The sequence below is a fragment of the Physella acuta genome, unplaced genomic scaffold (genome assembly GCF_028476545.2).
Source record: "Physella acuta isolate Inbredline_101_S28 unplaced genomic scaffold, ASM2847654v3 ptg000807l, whole genome shotgun sequence".
Classification (NCBI taxonomy): domain Eukaryota; kingdom Metazoa; phylum Mollusca; class Gastropoda; family Physidae; genus Physella; species Physella acuta.
In genome coordinates, this window is record NW_026732325.1 from 79,755 (window position 1) to 105,369 (window position 25,615).

A 25,615-nucleotide genomic window follows, 5' to 3' on the forward strand; every position below is an offset into this window, starting at 1 on the left:
AAATGGTGAGTGACTCTAGTTGTGTAGGGGATGGTGAGTGACTCTAGTTGTGTAGGGGATGGTGAGTGACTCTAGTTGTGTAGGGGATAAAATGGTGAGTGACTCTAGTTGTGTAGGGGATGGTGAGTGACTCTAGTTGTGTAGGGGATGGTGAGTGACTCTAGTTGTGTAGGGGATGGTGAGTGACTCTAGTTGTGTAGGGGATAAAATGGTGAGTGACTCTATTTGTGTAGGGGATAAAATGGTGAGTGACTCTAGTTGTGTAGGGGATGGTGAGTGACTCTAGTTGTGTAGGGGATGGTGAGTGACTCTAGTTGTGTAGGAAATGGTGAGTGACTCTAGTTGTGTAGGGGATGGTGAGTGACTCTAGTTGTGTAGGGGATAAAATGGTGACTCTAGTTGTGTAGGGGATGGTGAGTGACTCTAGTTGTGTAGGTGATAAAATGGTGAGTGACTGTAGTTGTGTAGGGGATAAAATGGTGAGTGACTCTAGTTGTGTAGGGGATAAAATGGTGAGTGACTCTAGTTGTGTAGGGGATAAAATGGTGAGTGACTCTAGTTGTGTAGGGGATGGTGAGTGACTCTAGTTGTGTAGGGGATAAAATGGTGAGTGACTCTAGTTGTGTAGGGGATGGTGAGTGACTCTAGTTGTGTAGGGGATGGTGAGTGACTCTAGTTGTGTAGGGGATAAAATGGTGAGTGACTCTAGTTGTGTAGGGGATAAAATGGTGAGTGACTCTATTTGTGTAGGGGATAAAATGGTGAGTGACTCTAGTTGTGTAGGGGATGGTGAGTGACTCTAGTTGTGTAGGGGATGGTGAGTGACTCTAGTTGTGTAGGGGATAAAATGGTGAGTGACTCTAGTTGTGTAGGGGATAAAATGGTGAGTGACTCTAGTTGTGTAGGGGATAAAATGGCGACTCTAGATGTGTAGGGGATAAAATGGTGAGTGACTCTAGTTGTGTATGAGATGGTGAGTGACTCCTGTTGTGTAGGGGATAAAATGGTGAGTGACTCTAGTTGTGTAGGGGATTAAATGGTGACTCTAGTTGTGTAGGGGACAAAATGGTGAGTGACTCTAGTTGTGTAGGGGATAAAATGGTGAGTGACTCTAGTTGTGTAGGAGATAAAATGGTGAGTGACTCTAGTTGTGAAGGGAATAAAATGGTGAGTGACTCTAGTTGTGTAGGGGATAAAATGGTGAGTTACTCTAGTTGTGTAGGGGATAAAATGGTGAGTGATTCTAGTTGTGTAGGAGATGGTGAGTGACTCTAGTTGTGTAGGGAATAAAATGGTGAGTGACTCTAGTTGTGTAGGGGATAAAATGGTGAGTGACTCTAGGTGTGTAGGGGATAAAATGGTGAAAGACTCTAGGTGTGTAGGGGATAAAATGGTGAGTGACTCTAGGTGTGTAGGGGATAAAATGGTGAGTGACTCTAGTTGTGTAGGGGATAAAATGGTGAGTGACTCTAGTTGTGTAGGGGATAAAATGGTGAGTGACTCTAGTTGTGTAGGGGATGGTGAGTGACTCTAGTTGTGTAGGGGATAAAATGGTGAAAGACTCTAGTTGTGTAGGGGATGGTGAGTGACTCTAGTTGTGTAGGGGATAAAATGGTGAGTGACTCTAGTTGTGTAGGGGATAAAATGGTGAGTGACTCTAGTTGTGTAGGGGATAAAATGGTGAGTAAGCTCATGACTTGTCATAGACAACCAAACACTATAGCAAAACTAAGCCATTGCGGAGATTTTATTTAGCGGTGACTAACATCAGCCGCAACCATACCAAATGTTGTAATGTCATGTATCAACAAGTTGTCCACAAACCCCCATGTGATTACAAATTGTCCACAAACCCCCATGTAATCACTAACATTCTCTTGACCGTGCAGGCGACCGTACGACATCTTCACGGTGTCCGAACGAGAGGCCGAAGACGACAACAAGGTGTTTAAGGAAATTCTCAAGGTCATCAGGGGGTCACTGTACATCCTCATCGTCCTAATCATGCTGGTGGGGACCGTGTCCAGCCGTGTCTCGCTCTTCCTGCTGGCTAGTGATATCAGTCAGGTCAGGCTCTAGCTCTAGTTTACTGCTGGCAGTGTTGCTTCCAGACTTTTTCTCCGGGGGGGGGGGGGGGGGGGGCTTGATATTTTTTGGGGGGGGGGGGGGGGGGAGAGGACATATTCCGAATGGGGAGGGGCGGACACTGGTAAAAGTGTATGTTTTCTATATAAATTCCATTTCGTTCGGGGGGGGGGGGGGGGGGGGGGGAGGGGGCGGCAGACTTTCCTCAGGGGGAAGGGAGGGGGGGGGGTTGCCTGGAAGAAACTCTGACTGCTTGTCTTTGTGTAGACTTGCTTAGTTACCATGGGAACTAAATAAAACGTTGACGCTTTTACATTTTTAAATATTTGATATTTTAATTTAGCAAAGACAAAAGTAACATTGGCGATTATAAGCCAGTTTGAATCCTATTTAGCACAATTTGACATTGCTACTACTTTACAGTTACTTTATATTTAATTTTATAATTACTATACATTTACTGTTATTTTACAGTTATTTTACATTTACTATACTGTTACTATATTGTTATTTTACAGTTAACCTATTATTCGTTATTTTTGCTTTAACTATTTTTGTAATACTATTATTTTACTGTTAATTTAGTGTTACTTTTCTGTTACATTAATGTTGTCCTTCTTAAAGTTTATTACTACTCTAGTATTAACTTACTTCAATATAAAATTGTACTGTTACGTTACCTTTATGTATGTTACGTTAATGTAAATTTACTATTACTTTATTGTTATTGTTAGTTTAGTGTTGCTTTTGTTCCACTTCTGCTTTACGTGAACGATACCACTGACTTACGACTACCCACTCGACCATTGACTTACGACTACCCACTCGACCATTGACTTACGACTACCCACTCGACCATTGACTTACGACTACCCACTCGACCATTGACTTACAACTACCCACTCGACCATTGACTTACGACTACCCACTCGACCATTGACTTACGACTACCCACTCGACCATTGACTTACGACTACCCACTCGACCATTGACTTACGACTACCCACTCGACCATTGACTTACGACTACCCACTCGACCATTGACTTACGACTACCCACTCGACCATTGACTTACGACTACCCACTCGACCATTGACTTACGACTACCCACTCGACCATTGACTTACAACTACCCACTCGACCATTGACTTACGACTACCCACTCGACCATTGACTTACGACTACCCACTCGACCATTGACTTACGACTACCCACTCGACCATTGACTTACGACTACCCACTCGACCATTGACTTACGACTACCCACTCGACCATTGACTTACGACTACCCACTCGACCATTGACTTACGACTACCCACTCGACCATTGACTTACGACTACCCACTCGACCATTGACTTACGACTACCCACTCGACCATTGACTTACTCACCCAAATTATTCCCCACCAGACCAAAGAATCTCGAGGAAAGAGCGTGGTCCTCATCATGTTCTGTATTTGTGCTCCCATTGTCTTCAACTGGTTGAATGCCTTCATGAAAATACTTTTTGGCGGGAAAGAATGGCCGTCCATCAAAACATTTGCTGTGGTAACTATTCCATTTAGAGACTGTTTTGTTTTTTATTCCCAAAATATAGTAATAAAATAGGTGATGTTAGTATCCTCTCAAATTAAATACAATTACAAGTACAATGGACGTTTCGACCCAAGGTCTTCGTCAACACACAACATTGTGGTTAAAAACTACACAAAAAGACAAAATATATGATTCTTAAGAAGCCTTACAGATATAATTTACAAAAATTAATTAATATAATTTATTAATTAAAGTTTCCGTAGCATTGGGTTGTACAAGAATAAAGGTAGGGCTTTAAGGATTTACGGCTTTACAGTTACCTGTACCTTAACAGTGACCTTGACATTGGCTTCCAGATGCTGTTCTTTGAGCTGGTCACGACCTTTGGGATGTGTCTGCTGGTCTTTAAGATCCTGCCGTCTGTCGATTTCTTCCGGGGCATCACCGTGACCTTTGCCATGTTCCAGATACCCAGCATCCTCCAGGTAAAACAAGAACTTTTTTTTTTATAAAGGAACTACTTTTTCTTTTTCATCGAGGAACTATTTTTTAAATTGAGGAACTACTTTTTTTCTTGATACATATCAGGTGGATTATTTCTCTCCCATTATTCTACCCTGCTACATAACACAGGAACTAAGTTTTTAGAAACAATTTTTTATATCATAACACATAAACTACTTTTTTCATAAACCCATTACCATTAGTTAACAGATAACTACATTTTATAGACCTAGAATTATTCAGTATTTAAAAAAAGGAATGACTTTTAAAAGCTGGTTATAGAACTTACGCATCGCTGGAATCTATATATGAAACTAATTTTAAAATCTATATTTGAAGCGAACTAAAAAATTCTTATATTTACTTGACTACCATTCTTACAAGCCTGTACGTTCTTGCCTAGGTGATGATGATGGACAAGAAACTGACCTGTGGCTTTAAGTCTATGGTCAAGATGATCTGCTCCGTCCTGGCCATGTTGATGCAGGTGGGGGCCCTGGTCTACTTCATGCTGATGGACTTCTCTACGGAGAAGTACGGCAAGACAATGTCAGGGCATGAGTAAGTCGAGATAGATACTGTCAGTCAGCTTTATACAGTATATTATCTAGATACAGTCTGTCAGCTGTATACAGTATATTATCTACATACAGTCTGTCAGCTTTATGAAGTCTATCAGGTATATAAAGTCTTTGTGCTCCATAAAATTTTGAACTTCATCAGTCAATGAACTTAACACAGCATATACTATATAGGCCTACAGTCTATGAGTTTCAAAAGAGCATGCGCTTAATACACTCTCTGAGCCTCATAGCTCTGTTAGATTCATAAGTGTATGAGCTTAATAAGTCTACCTCTACCTAAAATCTTTTATAACCAACATTCCAGCTCCCCAACACAGTTATTTTTTTCTATCTAACCAACATTTCAGCTACCCCAACACAGTTATTTTTTTTTATCTTACCAACATTTCAGCTACCCCAACACAGTTATTTTTTCTATCTAACCAACATTTCAGCTACCCCAACACAGTTATTTTTTCTATCTAACCAACATTTCAGCTACCCCAACACAGTTATTTTTTTTTATCTTACCAACATTTCAGCTACCCCAACACAGTTATTTTTTCTATCTAACCAACATTTCAGCTACCCCAACACAGTTATTTTTTCTATCTAACCAACATTCCAGCTACCCCAACACAGTTATTTTTTTCTATCTAACCAACATTTCAGCTACCCCAACACAGTTATTTTTTTTTATCTTACCAACATTTCAGCTACCCCAACTCAGTTATTTTTTCTATCTAACCAACATTTCAGCTACCCCAACACAGTTATTTTTTCTATCTAACCAACATTTCAGCTACCCCAACACAGTTATTTTTTCTATCTAACCAACATTTCAGCTACCCCAACACAGTTATTTTTTCTATCTAACCAACATTTCAGCTACCCCAACACAGTTATTTTTTCTATCTAACCAACATTTCAGCTACCCCAACACAGTTATTTTTTCTATCTAACCAACATTTCAGCTACCCCAACACAGTTATTTTTTCTATCTAACCAACATTTCAGCTACCCCAACACAGTTATTTTTTCTATCTAACCAACATTCCAGCTACCCCAACACAGTTATTTTTTTCTATCTAACCAACATTTCAGCTACCCCAACACAGTTATTTTTTTTTATCTTACCAACATTTCAGCTACCCCAACACAGTTATTTTTTTTTATCTTACCAACATTTCAGCTACCCCAACACAGTTATTTTTTCTATCTAACCAACATTTCAGCTACCCCAACACAGTTATTTTTTCTATCTAACCAACATTTCAGCTACCCCAACACAGTTATTTTTTCTATCTAACCAACATTTCAGCTACCCCAACACAGTTATTTTTTCTATCTAACCAACATTTCAGCTACCCCAACACAGTTATTTTTTCTATCTAACCAACATTCCAGCTACCCCAACACAGTTATTTTTTTCTATCTAACCAACATTTCAGCTACCCCAACACAGTTATTTTTTCTATCTAACCAACATTTCAGCTACCCCAACACAGTTATTTTTTCTATCTAACCAACATTTCAGCTACCCCAACACAGTTATTTTTTCTATCTAACCAACATTTCAGCTACCCCAACACAGTTATGTTTTCTATCTAACCAACATTCCAGCTACCCCAACACAGTTATTTTTTTCTATCTAACCAACATTTCAGCTACCCCAACACAGTTATTTTTTCTATCTAACCAACATTTCAGCTACCCCAACACAGTTATTTTTTCTATCTAACCAACATTTCAGCTACCACAACACAGTTATTTTTTTCTATCTAACCAACATTCCAGCTACCCCAACACAGTTATTTTTTTCTATCTAACCAACATTTCAGCTACCCCAACACAGTTATTTTTTCTATCTAACCAACATTTCAGCTACCCCAACACAGTTATTTTTTCTATCTAACCAACATTTCAGCTACCCCAACACAGTTATTTTTTCTATCTAACCAACATTCCAGCTACCCCAACACAGTTATTTTTTTCTATCTAACCAACATTTCAGCTACCCCAACACAGTTATTTTTTCTATCTAACCAACATTTCAGCTACCCCAACACAGTTATTTTTTCTATCTAACCAACATTTCAGCTACCCCAACACAGTTATTTTTTCTATCTAACCAACATTTCAGCTACCCCAACACAGTTATTTTTTCTATCTAACCAACATTTCAGCTACCCCAACACAGTTATTTTTTCTATCTAACCAACATTTCAGCTACCCCAACACAGTTATGTTTTCTATCTAACCAACATTCCAGCTACCCCAACACAGTTATTTTTTTCTATCTAACCAACATTTCAGCTACCCCAACACAGTTATTTTTTCTATCTAACCAACATTTCAGCTACCCCAACACAGTTATTTTTTCTATCTAACCAACATTTCAGCTACCCCAACACAGTTATTTTTTCTATCTAACCAACATTTCAGCTACCCCAACACAGTTATTTTTTCTATCTAACCAACATTTCAGCTACCCCAACACAGTTATTTTTTCTATCTAACCAACATTTCAGCTACCCCAACACAGTTATTTTTTCTATCTAACCAACATTTCAGCTACCCCAATACAGTTATTTTTTCTATCTAACCAACATTTCAGCTACCCCAACACAGTTATTTTTTTCTATCTAACCAACATTTCAGCTACCCCAACACAGTTATTTTTTCTATCTAACCAACATTTCAGCTACCCCAACACAGTTATTTTTTCTATCTAACCAACATTTCAGCTACCCCAACACAGTTATTTTTTCTATCTAACCAACATTTCAGCTACCCCAACACAGTTATTTTTTCTATCTAACCAACATTTCAGCTACCCCAATACAGTTATTTTTTCTATCTAACCAACATTTCAGCTACCCCAACACAGTTATTTTTTTCTATCTAACCAACATTTCAGCTACCCCAACACAGTTATTTTTTCTATCTAACCAACATTTCAGCTACCCCAACACAGTTATTTTTTCTATCTAACCAACATTTCAGCTACCCCAACACAGTTATTTTTTCTATCTAACCAACATTTCAGCTACCACAACACAGTTATTTTTTTCTATCTAACCAACATTTCAGCTACCCCAACACAGTTATTTTTTCTATCTAACCAACATTTCAGCTACCACAACACAGTTATTTTTTCTAACCAACCTTTCAGCTACTCCAACGAGCACCAAGTTGAACAGACCCTCCTGCACAATTTTGTTTGGGAATTCCCCGTGGCCTTAATTCTGGTCTCCCTGGGTTGGTGGGAGAACTACGTGTCCAGCGACTGGTCACTCTTCGGCCGGGTCAACATCTCCTTCAAGCACTGGCGACACCTGCTGCAGGTATGGTTGCCATAGTGACGAACGTATAGTCCATTTACCGTATCTCATCGTGAAATGTTTTTACAAAAAATATTTATTTAATTCAAAATGTTAATATTTGATTTTATTGTCGTTGTGGTCTAGCAAACTCGGGAAACAAGCTACTTTCTGATTGGCCCGTTTAAAATAGCCTTGGTGGTACTTCTGGGCAAGTATTTGGCTGATGCAGACTTTTCTCTGCCGTCTTGGAGCAAAAGTACAAAGAAAACGGAAGCGGAGTTCCACGCCATCAACTACAGGTACAACTCAGACAATACACACATAACTACATGACAGAAATACAAACAAAAATGCACATTAGAAAATAGCACACATTCACATACAATTATACAAACACACATAATGAGAATACAACAACCCATGCACGTAGCAACAAAAAAAACCGCACTAAATACACAGGCACAAAAATACACATAAACTCATACACATCGTACAAATACACACAAAAAAGGACATAAAAATCGAACACAAACACAGAAACCTTTCCCCCCCATACACACTTTTAGTTAAATTTCTATATAAATCGTCATGCTACTCTCGTATTGTTCAACCTGTCAAAATGTTTTTGATAAGCGTAATTTGTATATTCTTTACTTTAAATGTACCTTAAACAGAATGACATTACTTTAATTTGAACAGCTTGATGTACATCACCATTGGCTCGGCCATATTTTGCACCTACCTGTCTGGACTGGCCTGTAAGCTACACATGCAGAAGGCGGCATTCGCTTTTCCTTTGATCCTGTCCCCACCCGCCTCTCTAGTACTGGTCTACCTCCAGTGCCGATACGAGGTAACTTAAGCTCTTCTTACAATTTTAATTTTATTTTAGGACAGAATATTGGTTAAATTTTTCACGTAAACATTATTCTTGCGTAAATTTACACTTTTTCAATTTGAAAATTTGGTGGGGCGGATCTGAACTATTTTAATTTGTATCACTTTTCTAGACATCACCCAACTAATCAAAACTTTAAAGCTGGTCTCGTATGCTAACCTTATCTGATCGTATTGGTCGTCTAAACCAGCCATCTACAGGCACCAAGATTTTAAAACACCGATGTTATGAGAAATACCTCGATAATATTATACATTGTACTAGCGTCTTTCTATAAGGAATCATGTGTTCTTATGTTACTCAGATGTGTTCTTGTCTAGATCACGTCTATGTTAATATGCAAGTCACATCTTTGTTAATTTGTAGGTAACGTCTGTGTCCATGTGTAGGTTACAACTTTGTCCATGTGTTTAATTATTTTTACAACACATTACTCCCACTATCTGACACCTCAATAATTTATTTTAATCCCCAGTTTCTACCTGTAAACTGACACATCAATAATTTACTTTAATCCCCAGTTTCTACCTGTAAACTGACACATCAATAATTTACTTTAATCCCCAGTTTCTACCTGTAAACTGACACATCAATAATTTACTTTAATCCCCAGTTTCTACCTGTAAACTGACACATCAATAATTTACTTTAATCCCCAGTTTCTGCATGTAAACTGGCCCATCAATAATTTACTTTAATCCCCAGTTTCTGCCCGTAAACTGGCACATCAATAATTTACTTTAATCCCCAGTTTCTACCTGTCACCTGGCACACTGGAGTCTGGTACTGCCCCAACATGCAGATAGAGAACTTAATCCAACCAATCGCAGTTGCCGGCGCTCTCTGGCTCTCTTACTGTATCATCGTCTCTCACATCTGGTTCCCGAAGAGTGAGCGGATGGCCAAAATAGAAAAGTAAGGCCAAAATAGAAGAGTAAGGCCAAGTTAGAAAAGTAAGGCCAAAATAGAAAAGTAAGGCCAAAATAGAAAAGTAAGGCCAAAATAGAAAAGTAAGGCCAAAATAGAAAAGTAAGGCCAAAATAGAAAAGTAAAGGCCAAAAAAGAAAAATAAAGGCCAAAATAGAAAAGTAAGGCCAAAATAGAAAAGTAACACCAAGATAGGTAAAAATTATAATTAGGGAGATGATAAAAATGAAAAGATACGATTGAAAAGGAAGGCAACACAATTAAGGCCTAAATAGAAAAGTTATTATATAATAGAAAAGTAAAGCTGAGATTGAAAATTATCTCTTAGGAAACACAGTGTTTAACGTCACATTTAAACGCATGTTGTTTTTAACGACTTTAACCCGACCGTACACTATTGTCTACCCAGGTTGTTTTTAACGCCCCATTTTAACGCCATCTTCACCGACTTCAACCTAACCCTACGCCGACGCCGCAACGACCAGGAACTGCGCGCCACCAGGTTCGAACACTTCACCTACATGGGCGACGACGCCGGCGACCACGTGACGCCCGAGGGCTACGTCCTACCCGAGGACAACAACGTCACGCCGACCATCTACGTGTGCGCCACCATGTGGCACGAGACGAAGCGAGAGATGACCCAGTTGTTGAAGTCTCTCTTCAGGTCAGTCTTTACCGTCAAAATGGGCGTTACAAGGGGGTGTGTGTTGGGGTGATGGGTGGTGGATAGAACCCAACAGTGTTTCTTCCCCGGGGGGTGGGGGGTTGCACATGATATTTTCGGGGGAGGGGGGCGGACTAAATTTTCCGGAGAGGGGGGGGGGGCGGCGGACACTGGTAAAAGTATATGTTTTCTATATACAGTTTCATTCGGGGGGGGGGGGGGGGCGAAAAAATGCCAGGAAGAAACTCTGGAACCCACTCACGTATGGCTTTGTATATCCCATGATTTAAAAATTACTAAAATAATTAATAGCGATTTAATTATCAAAATAACTGTCTGGATAAAATAAAAGACGGCCTGTAATTAGTTTAAAGAGTTTTAATTTCTCTCCCACACCAGGCTGGACTACAGCCACTGTGCCAGTAAACTCGCCCAGGCCAAGTTCAACATCCGGGACCCTGACTACTTCGATATGGAGAGTAAGTCTTACTATATCTCAGTACTTACATGGGGGGTTTATGTCCTGCTTTGACTCAGTACTTACATGAGAGAAAGTCTTATTGTGTCTTAGTACTCAAATGGGGGATTTATGTCTTGTTCTGTCTCAGTAATCACTCTGGTATTACACCAAAGACTCAGCTAAAAACAATTGTCATCGTTTAGTTTGTACAACGTTTGCAAATAGTTTTTTGCTTAATATTATCTGCATGGTAAACAATTCCCATTTCACATTATATCTGATCCCCCCCCCCCCAGTTCACATGTTTGATTTTCCAAAAGTTCACATTATATCTGATTTCCCCCCAGTTCACATTCTATTTGACCCCCCCCCCCCAGGTTCACATTATATTTTATCCCCCCCCCCCCCCGCCAGTTCACATTATATTTGATTTCCCCCAGTTCATATTATATTTGATTTCCCCCAACTCACATTATATTTGACCTCCTCTAGACCACATTATATTTGATTCCCCCCGCCCCCCTAATTCACATTCCATTTGATTTCCCCCCAGTTCACATAATATTTGACGACGCCTTTGATATCGACCTGGATAAAAACAAGTTTGTGATCAACCAGTTTGTCAAACAGTTTGTCGACTGTATGGAAGACGCCGCCAGGTGACTCATTAACCTTTGTTTACTTAACCCCCTAATGACTGTATACATCAGTTGAATGTGTTGTCATTTAAGATTTAAGAATTAATCCAATACACTTACTAGTCGTCTAAGTTAAGGCAAGTAAAAGGTTAACTGGCAGGGACATTGTTACATCTCTCGTAAATTGTTACAAGGCAGGTAAATTGTTACATGGCAGGTACATTGTTACATCTCTCGTAAATTGTTACACGGAAGGTAAATTGTTACCTGGTATGTAAATTATTATATGTCATGTAAATTGTTACATGGCATGTAAATTGTTACATTGAAGGTAAATTGTTACATGGTAGGTAAATTGTTACATGGCAGGTAAATTGTTACCTGGCAGGTAAATTTTTACCTGTTCAGGCCTGACCATCCTAGGTAGGGTAAGATCAATGTATGAGAGATTAAATGTGTGAGAGATTATCTTTTAATCCCTGACGACCGCTTGCCTGCGTCAATACGCCGTGTACAATTAATCATGCATGGGATGAAACTAAAGGCCTTTAACTCAAGACTAGGAGGGGTTTTGATAGAGGCTTGACTAAAGGGGAAGTAGGGGGGGGGCTTTCTGTGGGGGTTAATGTTATGCTTACGTCCAAGGTAAGGGAGAGGACTACTTCAGAGGTGTTTGTGTGTGTATATGTGTGTGTATGTATGTATGTGTATATATGTGTGTGTGTGTGTGCTACTGAAACTGCTAGATAAAGTAGATTGAATGGTAAGGGAGTGTAAGCCTATAACATGTACGAGTAACATGAATAATTATTCCATTAATATTCTAGATTTTAGAGGGCGATTTAAATAACAATAAATCTCTGACCGTTTATCAACAAATCAGTATTTTTAAAATATCTATTTATAAACCACCTGAAATGAGAGATGGCGTTTGCGATTAATAAAGTTAAGACAGGAAATAAAGCATTTATATACGACAGTCTGAACATTACACATTAATTAAATTAAACGAAAATAGAAAACATTTCAAATACACATTTTACTCAACTCTTTGAGTAAACATTGCCATTGAAGAATTGGCGACAAAGAAACCTTTCTAGCGTTAAGTTGCAATACATTACAAAAATGGGATTAGCCCAAGTGTTGGGAGAGGGAATTGTTAATTTGTAAACAAAGTCTAAATTTAGTCGCGGGTTGATTGACAGGCCGGAAATGACGTATTCAGTCGATTCATTGTCTCTGAATGTCAATTCAGAATTTTATGGAAGTTCAACTAGGACGTACCTGGCCAGATAGTTTTAATGACTGTTTTCCAAAGTCTCTTTAATGAACTTTACATTAACGATCGTTAAATAATTAAAATAAATTTTAAAAAGTAACTGAGACACTTTTTTCTTTGTAAAATACTAATTATGTTGTCTCAGCATTAAATAGGTCTCATATTGGTCGATCTTTAGAGTCAAGAATTTATAGATGTCTCTTTAATAAAGTAAAAATAACAGCAAAATTAAGTTTAAAAATAAATAAATAAATAAATGCAAAAGTGTGACGTCACACTTTCTGAGACCTTCTCCCTTGTCTTGTCACACATGATCACAAAACTGAACCCTTCCTCCACCTCGTCACACAATGTCACACCATTCTGAACCCTTCCTCCACCTCGTCACACAATGTCACACCATTCTGAACCCTTCCTACCCCTCGTCACACAATGTCACACCATTCTGAACCCTTCCTCCACCTCGTCACACAATGTCACACCATTCTGAACCCTTCCTACCCCTCGTCACACAATGTCACACCATTCTGAACCCTTCCTCCACCTCGTCACACAATGTCACACCATTCTGAACCCTTCCTACCCCTCGTCACACAATGTCACACCATTCTGAACCCTTCCTACCCCTCGTCACACAATGTCACACCATTCTGAACCCTTCCTACTCCTCGTCACACAATGTCACACCATTCTGAACCCTTCCTCCCCCTCGTCACACAATGTCACACCATTCTGAACCCTTCCTCCACCTCTGGAGGTTAACGAAATTTATGGACGAACCTATATTTAGAACAACGATTCCATACAGGTTTGATTAAAAATAATCAGAATTAATATTTGTGTCAACTTCCGCTACACTTTAGGTCAGTGGTTAAAGGTTACATCATCATCCCGTCTCCTGTCAAGGTCGTGACCCCGTATGGAGGTCGCCTGATCTGGACTATGCCTGGACAAACAAAGATGGTGGTTCACCTGAAGGACAAAATGAAAATCAGACACAGGAAAAGATGGTCACAGGTAAATGGGGACCCCCCCCCCCCCCCCCCCCGTCCGTTTTAATTAATACTTCATGCAGTAAGTCTTGTCATTTACAATCTCAAGAAAATGGGGAATTTCCATCCGTCCTGTGCATCAGACCACAATAGATTGTCCTTAAACTTTGGCTCTTGCATAATGCGAGCCTAACACCTTTCTGAAAAAGCAACAGGGTTAGTATAAATTATAAATTACGACTGGCAAATATGAGGAAACGGAACAAAAAATAAGTTATTATGTGTCAAAGCTCGTTTATTTTTACATGTATATAATTTATGGGAACACTTATCTTCACGCTGTCCAAAATAGCCGAGGCGATATACGGTCAGATGTGTATACAATGTGTACATAATGTGTACACAAAATGTATACAATGTAGACAAAAAGTGTATACAAAAGTGTACACAATGTCTATACAATATCTATACAATGTCTATACAAAGTCAAACAACACGATAGATGAAGCTTTATTATAAAAACCCGTCATTGCTTGACGTGTTCTAAAAAACAGGTAGCCTACCTACAGAGCTTCTCTCACGCATTTCTCTGAGAGGGCAGGTAGAGGGATTTGGGAAAATTGACCACGCCTCTCCCTCCCTCGGACGAAATAGAGAGAATATTAAATTTAAACAGAAAAATATATAACTTAACCATTGTCAGTTTCCCATTCCTCGGTCGTGCCCCACCTGAGCCAAATTTATGAAAGAAACCCCGTGCTTAATTAACACAGGTGATGTCTGATCTGCACATTGTAAGTTAACTAGGGTCATGCCTCACCTAGGTCATGCCTCACCTAGGTCATGTCTCACCAAGGTCATGTCTCACCTGCACATTGTAAGTTAACAAGGTCATGTCTCACCTAGGTCATGTCTCACCTGCACATTGTAAGTTAACAAGGTCATGTCTCACCTAGGTCATGTCTCACCTGCACATTATAGTTAAACAAGGTCATGTCTCACCTAGGTCATGTACCTGTACTACCTGCTGGGCTTCAGACTTCTGGGGGTCGGGGACGGCAGCGACGTGCCGGAGGAGCACCCCAGGGGTCATGGGTCAAGTGTCAGGCACCGCAAGAAACCCAGGAGGGACAAGAAGAAGAGGAAGAACATGCCGCTCAAAAACTTGCTGATGAGGGTCCCACCTGAGGAGTATGAGCAGGTAGGGGGGTTAGTTTATAATGGAGGTAAAGGGGTTAGTTTATAATGGAGGTAGAGGGGGTTCATTTATGATGAAGAGGTAGAGGGGTTAGTTTATAATGGATGTAGAGGGGGTTCATTTATGATGAAGAGGTAGAGGGGTTAGTTTATAATGGAGGTAGAGGGGGTTAATTTATGATGAAGAGGTAGAGGGGTTAGTTTATAATGGGCAGGTAGAGGGGTTAGTTTATGATGAGCAGGTAGAGGGGGGGGGTTAGTTTATGATGAGCAGGTAGAGGGGTTAGTTTATGATGAGCAGGTAGAGGGGTTAGTTTATAATGGGCAGGTAGAGGGGGGTTAGTTTATGATGAGCAGGTAGAGGGGTTAGTTTATGATGAGCAGGTACAGGGGGGTTAGTTTATGATGAAGAGGTAAAGGGGTTAGTTTATGATGAGCAGGTAGAGGAGTTAGTTTTTGATGAAGAGGTAGAGGGGGTTCATTTATAACGAAAAGGTAGAGGGGGGTAGTAGAGGGTAGAGGGGGTTCATGTATAATGAGCAGGTAGAGGGGATTAATTTATACTGTCGTATTAGGTGAAAATAAAAAAAGTAGAGGGGGTGAATTTATAAAGCAATAATAGAAGAATATAAACAGGTAAAGTGGGTTAATTTATAATCCAGGACTAAGAACATGAAAACTGAAGAGAGGGTTAATTTTTACTTTCTCGTATATACGAAGTATAGAGAAAGTCTTGTAATCGTTTTACACCTCACTGATACGGAAAAACATAATTTTGCAATCTTGTCCGTATGTCTGTGTGTCTGTCTGTCTGTCTGTCTGTCTGTCTGTCTGTCCGTGTGTAAACACGATAACTTGAGTACCGTTACAGCTAGGTTGATGAAATTTTATATATAAGTATTTTATCAAAATCGTAGATCCGTTTCAACTTTTGAGCGATTTCCGATAACCGGAAGTGGTACTTTTCCTACTTTGAATTTTTCAAAAGCCTATAACTTGAGTACTATTTCAGATAGATAAATGAAATTTCACATGTAAGTAAAAGATCTAATTCTCTACCTTCTGTTAAATTTTGAGTAATTTCCGTTGACTGGAAGTAGTAATTTACGCTACTTCCGATTTCTCAAAAAACTAATGTAAATTTTAAAAGTACTAATAATATTGCGCACTATTATGCGCTTTTTTATTTGGCGTTCACTTGGTGTGCAATTAATTTGTCTACGAGATTTTATTCTATTTTTAAAACTTTAAGTATTTAAATTGGATTAAAAATCATGTCTATAGCCCGAGTTCCCATCCCCTGTTATTTTATATAAGAATATTCGAGAAAGTTTAGGGGAGATCACTCCCGGTTTATTAATTTTACATCAGAACAACATGAACAGATAGAAGAATACTATTGATGTCACAACTGAAAAAAAAAATGAACAGGTAGATGTGGTTAATTTTTCTGTTGCTATCCATGACCTTGAATTGAACTCCCCCAGATTATCGAAACCTCCGAGAACACCTTTATCCTAACGCTGGACGGTGACGTAGACTTCAAGCCGGACTCCGTCAAGCTGTTGATTGACCGCATGAAGAAGAACAAAAAAGTCGGGGCCGTCTGTGGTAGGATTCATCCCATTGGTTCAGGTGCGTCCAATAGAAACGTTTCTTTCATAAAATGTTAATGTGTTTACTTTCTGTTTAAAAAAAAAAAACACTTTAAGAATTCGGCGGAAAGGGGGACAATGAAGATTTGTTTTTATATCTTTATTTTATGTCAGGGGTCGGCAACCTGCGGTTTATGCGGCTCTTTTGATGTCAAGATGCGGCTCTTCAGCTCCATGCACTAATATTAATAATTTTTTATATTTTTTTTAAAACTAATAATTATTTTTTTGCAACACTCTGGTGTTGAACGTATAATGATAAATATAAACAATAAATGCTCGATATTTGTTTAGAATGTTTAGTTACTCCCTATTTTCAATGTACTTGTCCATCCCAAATTGAAACATTCAAATTCAAGGTGGATATATCACAAAGAAGCTAAACGTGCTAAATGTAAAACTGCAAGGAAAGGAAAATCCAGCCTATGCCTTGCTTGAAGAAGTGGATTGTTAAAAAAAATCTTTTTTTTTGTCGGAAGACACGGAGAGTAATAAATTATTAATAAATTATTTAATTTTGAAAAATCTGAAAAAAATATCACGATGTAACCAATGCCACTATTAACATGAATTACTTCAGCATTACAATAAACACAATGAAGGATGGATTCACTCAAAGATTTGATCAATTCAAAACAAATGCAAGCACTCTGACGTTCATAGTAGATTCTCTCAACACAAAAACAAATGAGATTAACTTTGAGTTTGAGCTATTTGGAATTGATGCTGGCTCGCTTCAATTGCAATTGCTGGATTTGAAAAACCAAACATTTTTTGGAGTGGTAAATTCACAGATATTAAGAGCAAGTTAGGAGAGTTTGAGGTCCAGTAAAACATGCACGTTTCGCTGCACAAGTAGTCAGCTCTAAAAGAAATGCCGCGAGTTGAGGCACTATTATGTGACGCATGGAATAGTCTTCCAGGATACTACAATGAGGTAAAGAAGTTGGCATTTGAAGTGCTGACGATCTTCGGGTCCACATATTCATGCGAGCAAGCGTTTTCTTGCATGAAGTAAAGAAGCCAACTAACAAATAAAAATCTAGAGGCGTGCTTGAAGAAACTGAAAACAACTTATGAGCCAGGTTTAAACAAACTTTTAAAGGGCATGCAAGGCCAAACTATTGTAAATATTATAAAATAATTATAGTTATATAATAAGATTAATGATTTTATCATTCTTGCAGGGCCAGTTAAAATACCGTAATATTTTTTGATCGAAACATGTGTATGTTTTTATTTGAATAAATATTATTTCATATTGAAAGCTATTTATTTTAAATTTTATATATATATATATATATATATATATATATATATATATATATATATATATATATATATATACGTCTGTAAAATCCTAATCAAATATCATAATATTGAAATAAAAATATTAGTGGCTCTATAAAACTGGGACATTTTGTAAATTGTAACTTTTGGCTCTTCCGTCTCAAAAGGTTGCCGACCCCTGGTTTATGTCATATGATCTGTAAAATTATAAATAAATAAACCGGGAGTGATCTCCCTAAAACTTTCTCGAATATTCTTATATAAAATAACATGGGATGGGAACTCGGGCTATAGTCATGATTTTTAATCCATTTTAAATACTTAAAGTTTTAAAAATAGAATAAAATCTCGTAGACAAAAGAATTGCACACCAATTGAACGCCAAATAAAAAAGTTCATAATAGTGCGCAATATTATTAGTACTTTAAAAATTTACATTCGTTTTTTGAGAAATCGGAAGAAGCGTAAATTACTACTTCCGGTCAACGGAAATTACTCAAAATTTAACAGAAGGTAGAGAATTAGATCTTTTACTTACATGTGTAATTTCATTAATCTATCTGAAATAGTACTCAAGTTGTAGGCTTTTGAAAAATTCAAAGTAGGAAAAGTACCACTTCCGGTTATCGGAAATCGCTCAAAAGTTGATACGGATCTACGATTTTGATAAAATACTTATATATGAAATTTCATCAACCTAGCTGTAACGGTACTCAAGTAATCGTGTTTACACACGGACAGACAGACAGACAGACATACGGACAAGATTGCAAAATGTTGTTTTTCCGTATCAGTGAGAAGTAAAACGACGAGATTTGAAAAAAATCTCGATTTTTTTTTGCACGATTACAATACTTTCTCTATATTTCGTATATACGAGAAAGTAAAAAGAAACCAACCAAACATCATGATTAGCATATGCTTAGAAATGTGTTTTTTTAAGATCTTAAGTCGTGGTGAAAAACAAAAGTTTCCTTAGATTCCTTCAGCATAAAAAAAATAAACAATTCAATTATATTCATCCTTGTTCGCTGTTGTGATGACATTAATGTTTTTAAAGTCATTGTTTTTAGGTTTTTTGATATTGTGACATTTAAAATATGATGTTTAGGTCCATTGTTGTGTTGCCATTTATCGTGTAATGTTTATGTCCCTTGGTGTGTTAACATTTAACAAAAAATGTTTATTTCCCTTGGTGTGAAGATATGAATTAAAGCAAAACCAACCGTTTTCATTTGGTTCTAAGTCGTTGTGACATTTAGAATGTCAGATTTGTTTACGTCCCTTGGAATAATGACATTAATTTTCAGAAATCTCCTGTCCCCCGGCTGGTACCAACAGTTCGAGTAACGTCCCTTGGAATAATGACATTAATTTTCAGAAATCTCCTGTCCCCCGGCTGGTACCAGCAGTTCGAGTAACGTCCCTTGGAATAATGACATTTTAATTTTCAGAAATCTCCTGTCCGCAGGTCCCATGGTGTGGTACCAACAGTTCGAGTACGCCATTGGTCACTGGCTGCAGAAAGCCGCGGAGCACGTGTTTGGGTGTGTCCTGTGCTGCCCCGGATGCTTCAGTCTGTTCCGGGGGTCGGCCATCATGGACGACAACGTCATGAAGATGTACACGACCAAACCTACAGAGGCCCGGCACTTCATCCAGTTCGAGCAAGGTGCGGCTTCACTACTCACCTGCACCTCACTGACCTGACACTACAATCTCCCCTCCCCCCAATATCAAAACATGGAGCTAGATTACAAACACTTGCGTCACAAGGCGAGGGTTACCGAGATCACAAAGGTTGACACCATTTAGGCTAGGGAGTAATATAAAAAAGGGGGTGGGGGATTAACTAATTTAAAATTGAAAACGAATAAATACAACACTAACATGACATTACAAATTCCGCTAGAGAACGGAAGGGGGGATTATGGTATTAAATGACAGCTGACTTAGTGATACCACGGTTACTGAGTTGAGATACATGAGACTATTCTCACTGAATTATGCTCGATTGTTGTCGTCCCGGTTATTTCAGGAATTTAAAAAAAAACAGTTGACCTCAATAATAAATTAAGTTTGTTAACATACACACTTTCAATCTAAGTATAAAACTAATTCTTAAAACAACTTTTATAAACTTGAATGACATCTAAATCCTTCTATCTAGAGTCCAATATCTAAAGGTTTGATCCTTGTTGTCTATACCTCCAATATCTAAAGGTTTGATCCTTGTTGTCTATACCTCCAATATCTAAAGGTTTGATCCTTGTTGTCTATACCTCCAATATCTAAAGGTTTGATCCTTGTTGTCTATACCTCCAATATCTAAAGGTTTGATCCTTGTTGTCTATACCTCCAATATCTAAAGGTTTGATCCTTGATGTCTATACCTCCAATATCTAAAGGTTTGATCCTTGTTGTCTATACCTCCAATATCTAAAGGTTTGATCCTTGTTGTCTATACCTCCAATATCTAAAGGTTTGATCCTTGTTGTCTATACCTCCAATATCTAAAGGTTTGATCCTTGTTGTCTATACCTCCAATATCTAAAGGTTTGATCCTTGTTGTCTATACCTCCAATATCTAAAGGTTTGATCCTTGTTGTCTATACCTCCAATATCTAAAGGTTTGATCCTTGTTGTCTATACCTCCAATATCTAAAGGTTTGATCCTTGTTGTCTATACCTCCAATATCTAAAGGTTTGATCCTTGTTGTCTATACCTCCAATATCTAAAGGTTTGATCCTTGTTGTCTATACCTCCAATATCTAAAGGTTTGATCCTTGTTGTCTATACCTCCAATATCTAAAGGTTTGATCCTTGTTGTCTATACCTCCAATATCTAAAGGTTTGATCCTTGTTGTCTATACCTCCAATATCTAAAGGTTTGATCCTTGTTGTCTATACCTCCAATATCTAAAGGTTTGATCCTTGTTGTCTATACCTCCAATATCTAAAGGTTTGATCCTTGTTGTCTATCCCTCCAATATCTAAAGGTTTGATCCTTGTTGTCTATACCTCCAATATCTAAAGGTTTGATCCTTGTTGTCTATACCTCCAATATCTAAAGGTTTGATCCTTGTTGTCTATACCTAGGCGAAGATCGCTGGCTCTGCACGCTACTTCTCCAACAAGGTCACCGAATCGACTACAGCGCCGGAGCAGATGCCTTGACCTTTGCCCCTGAAACCTTCAACGAATTCTTCAACCAAAGACGTCGGTGGTCACCGTCCACACTGGCCAACATGATGGACCTGCTGGCGTCGTGGAGGGACACGGTTCGAGTCAACGACAACATCAGTAGGATATACGTTCTGTATCAGGTAGGTGACAACATCAGTAGGATATACGTTCTGTATCAGGTAGGTGACAACATCAGTAGGATATACGTTCTGTATCAGGTAGGTGACAACATCAGTAGGATATACGTTCTGTATCAGGTAGGTTAAAACCAGTGTTTCTTCCAGACTTTTTTCTCGGGGGGGGGGGGAGGTGCTTGAAATTTTCAGGAGGGTGCGACGACGACATTTTCCGGGAAATGGGGAGGAGGGTAGACACTGGTAAAAGTATATATCTTTTCTCGTTCGGGGGGGGGGGGATGGGGTGGGGTGGGGGAAAGGGGAGACGGTAGAAATTTGGGGGGGGGGATGGGGTGGGGTGGAGGAAGGGGAGACGGTAGAAATTTGGGGGGGGGGGCGGAGACCCTCGAAGAGATGCCTGGAAGGAACTCTGCTGACAACATCAGTAAGATATACGTTCTGTAACAGCTAGGTGACAATTCTTAGTTATTAAAACATAAATTTCAACCCCCAAATCTCAAATCCTCTGCTTCACAACCCCACTAAGAAGTAGCACCGACTGACTTCACAACCCCACTAAGAAGTAGCAGCGACTGACTTCACAATCCCACTAAGAAGTAGCAGCGACTGACTTCACAATCCCACTAAGAAGTAGCACCGACTGACTTCACAACCCCACTAAGAAGTAGCAGCGACTGACTTCACAATCCCACTAAGAAAGTAGCAGCGACTGACTTCACAATCCCACTAAGAAAATAGCACCGACTGACTTCACAATCCCACTAAGAAAGTAGCACCAACTGACTGAACACATTTCCCCCACAGTTCACCCTAATGGCGTCCTCTATCCTGGCACCGTCCACTGTAATCCTGATGATCACCAGCTCCTACCACACTGTACTGGGACTCAGCAACTGGTGGTCCTATGTGCTGTCTGTCATACCTGTGGCTATCTACGTGGCCGTCTGCCTCACACAGAAGACAGACATTCAGGTAATTCAGCGAGATAATTTCATCGATGGTGGTTTAGGTTGTTGGCAATGTTTTACATCTAGATAACATCATTTATAGTAGTTTTTTAAAAAATTTAAATTGCGTTGATAATTTATTTGAATATTCACCCGACATTTCGACTTAAGAATATCCACACAATCCACAATGTAAACATATCTTGTTTTAATGCATATATAGCCATGAAAGATCTTACAAGATCTCACAGTTACTGGTGTGTTAGACGATGAAGACGTCTTTTATGTAACGTCTTTGTATTGCAAGAATTACAGAATTACATTTTCTTAGCTAGCATTGTTATATTTAATGGAGTAGGTTCTTTCTACGTAACATCTTTTTTTTCTTTCATGAGCAGATCTATATGTTTTGTTATGTAACATTATTTAACTAATCCAATGTTTCGATTTGTATTGTGGGGAATGAATGTACTAATTAACATTGAATTTGATGTAGCAGTTGAATCTAATTCTGCGCTATACCCCATGAGTTTAACTAAACAGCGATTCTTTGTCTCTGTAGGTGAAGGTTGGCGCGGTGCTGACCGCCATCTACACGGTGGTGATGATGATTGCCACAGTCGGCACCATCATCTCCATCGCCACCGAAAACTTCAGCAGCCCCAACGTCGTCTTTCTCAGCGGCCTCGGTATCATTTTCATCATGGCCGCCGTTCTCCACCCGCAGGAGATTTACTGTCTGGTCTTTGGTGCCATTTACTTCCTGGTGGTGCCCTCCACGTTCATTCTCCTGACGATATTCTACCTGTGTAACCTGAACAACGTTTCCTGGGGAACCAGAGAGGTGCCTAAGAAAATGACGAAGGAGGAAGAAGAAGCTTTAAAACAAGCGGAGGAAGAAAAACGGAAGAAGAAAAAATCGTGGAATATTTTCACCACCATAGGGTTAATGAATGTCGTCACTGAACTCAGGGATGTGTTACGAAGCGTGTGGGGGTTAAGGAACGAGTTGCAGAACTCCCAGAATGCACCGAACCAAACCGACCTACAAAACCAGATGAGAAGCGATCCAAAAGAAACAAATTCCGAGCCTGTCAAGCCTAAAAAAGTTGAGAAAGAAATTACCGGTTATGAACCGGATCCGGATAATCCGTATTGGTTACAGCTTGAAGGAATCGGAAACGGTCCGGTTGAATGTCTTCCGGATTCGGAAATCGATTTCTGGAAGTTTTTGATTAAAAAATACCTGCACCCAATCGAGGAGAATAAGGAAGAGAAACAAAAAATAGCGAGCGACCTGCTAGAGGCACGGAACAATGTTGTGTTTATTTTCATCATGCTCAACTTTCTCTGGACAGTTATCTCCCTGCAGCTTCAGTCCTCAGAGGACGTCCTTAAGGACTATTACATCATCAAGAAATACGAGCCAATGTCCTTGGTGTTCTTGGCTGTGTTCGCTATTGTCATGGTTATACAGGTAGGCTTTTCCTGATTATTGCTATCTGGTGTTGTATCAAATATATATATAGCTACATCATTAAGTTGCTTTGTGTATACATTTGACAATTTTATTAATGTAAATGTCAACATGTGTATTGATTATATTTATATAATTGTTGAAGTTAAAGCAAATATTTAGATCCTTTACAACCATTTCATGCAGTTATGCAAAGGAAAAAGTCCTGTTATTTATTACTAACCGAAAAAACAACACAAGCAAAATCAATCAACCTTACAAAATGGGGATACTTTTGATTGATTTAAATAGTAATTACCCATGCATGGTCAGGTAATTTATCGAATCTGATAAAATGAAATAACAGTTTGCTTGTTGTACCGTGTGTTTTCGTGATAGTCTGTCGACCGATATATAACTAGTAGGCTCTTAAGTTTTGGAAATAATGAAAGTTAATTTGTTAATGAAACAATTATAACTGTTTTGACAGTGTATTTGTTTTGGGTAAGAGTTATTTTAGTTGGATGATTGTTCTCGTTTTAGTGCATGAATCCTTCTTATTTTAAATGTTTACCAACAAATCAGGTTCTTAGACTTTGTGTTAGTATTTACGTCCATCCTTTTGTAATTGCTAACACATTTTGAGTAGAAAAACAGCTATTAGTTATTATTCAAGCGCATTGATCCTTCTTGTTTGAAATGATTACTAACAGATCAGTTAGTTAGAGTTTGTGTTAATGTTTGGGTCTATCCTTTTGTAATTGTTTGTGTAGAAAAACATTTATTCTATCAGGGCATTAATCCTTATAAATATTGACTAACGAAACAGTTCGTTAGAGTTTGTGCTGAATTCATGGGTCTTTGTTGTTGACGGAGCCACCTTTTTGTTCCAGTTTGTGGGGATGATCATGCACAGGTGGGGCACGTTCCTGCACCTCATGTCTAGCACGCGCATCGACTGGTTCAGCGGTGCTCACTCAGAGGAGGACTTCGCCAGGTAAACTTCTGCTGGCCTCACGCGCATTGGTAGTACACACGTGTTACGGTTTTACAACCTGACTCTCTGACTCGTCGCTCGCTTTCTCTTCTTCCCTCTATCTCACTCTGTCTCTTCCTATATACCCTATAACTGGCTCCAGCTATGTTGTGAAGCCAGACAGACCGCAGCTACATTATGGAATCGACATTTCACTCACCCACGTTACCAGCAGCTAGATCTGTGAGAGTTTGGTCTGGCTTTTAATTCCTGGTGCATTTACCTGGTTACTGGTGGTGGGGAGGAAGGGGGGGGGGGTGGGGGTAACTCAGTCTTGGGAAGAACTATAATGTCTAGCCCGGGTCCCGAACTAATGACTAGCAAGCGCGAGTTCTACAGCTAGACCACGCTATTCCTTAAAGGAAGAAAAGTGGAAACACAATTCTGGCTAATATAAGAATAAAGACTCAAGTTCTAGCTATTTTAAGAATTACAGTAAAGCTCTGGTAAAGAATTATAGTGTAAAGTTCTAACTATTGTAAGAATTAGAGAGTAACGTTCAGGCTAATGTAAGAACCATGGTGTAAAGTTCCGGCTAATGTATTAAATGTCTCCGCAGGTTTGTTGTGCAGGAGATACAGAAGCACCAAAACCTGGAGCCAGTGCCAGACTATGGAGAGTCTGAGGACGAGGACATGAGCAGTCTGACCACGGACGTGGCCAATACACCTGACTACGACCTGGATGATGAGCTGTCCATGGGCGCCAGCACACGCACTAGCTACAACAACCAGGTGAGTCGACATTCGTGTACAGTGTAGTCTAGTGATGGTAAGTAGATAAAAATGGCGTTGGTAGTAATGATGACATGATTATAGTAATTATACAATTAGGA

At 39.0% G+C, this 25,615-nt stretch overlaps 1 protein-coding gene across 1 annotated transcript in view; it reads left to right on the plus strand.

Annotated features, from left to right (window-relative positions):
• LOC131951313 (chitin synthase chs-1) overlaps positions 1-25,615 on the plus strand; it is a 42,796-nt gene that overhangs the window by 15,225 nt on the left and 1,956 nt on the right. The window contains exons 4-23 of the mRNA XM_059313668.1: positions 1,890-2,067; positions 3,496-3,633; positions 3,978-4,106; positions 4,529-4,686; positions 7,864-8,035; positions 8,159-8,313; positions 8,714-8,867; positions 9,664-9,827; positions 10,249-10,506; positions 10,906-10,985; positions 11,520-11,625; positions 13,747-13,900; positions 14,882-15,076; positions 16,560-16,707; positions 19,489-19,689; positions 21,118-21,344; positions 22,146-22,313; positions 22,851-23,765; positions 24,638-24,741; positions 25,340-25,514. Coding sequence (XP_059169651.1) covers positions 1,890-2,067; positions 3,496-3,633; positions 3,978-4,106; positions 4,529-4,686; positions 7,864-8,035; positions 8,159-8,313; positions 8,714-8,867; positions 9,664-9,827; positions 10,249-10,506; positions 10,906-10,985; positions 11,520-11,625; positions 13,747-13,900; positions 14,882-15,076; positions 16,560-16,707; positions 19,489-19,689; positions 21,118-21,344; positions 22,146-22,313; positions 22,851-23,765; positions 24,638-24,741; positions 25,340-25,514 — 3,979 coding nt within the window. The remainder of the gene's footprint in view (positions 1-1,889; positions 2,068-3,495; positions 3,634-3,977; positions 4,107-4,528; positions 4,687-7,863; positions 8,036-8,158; positions 8,314-8,713; positions 8,868-9,663; positions 9,828-10,248; positions 10,507-10,905; positions 10,986-11,519; positions 11,626-13,746; positions 13,901-14,881; positions 15,077-16,559; positions 16,708-19,488; positions 19,690-21,117; positions 21,345-22,145; positions 22,314-22,850; positions 23,766-24,637; positions 24,742-25,339; positions 25,515-25,615) is intronic.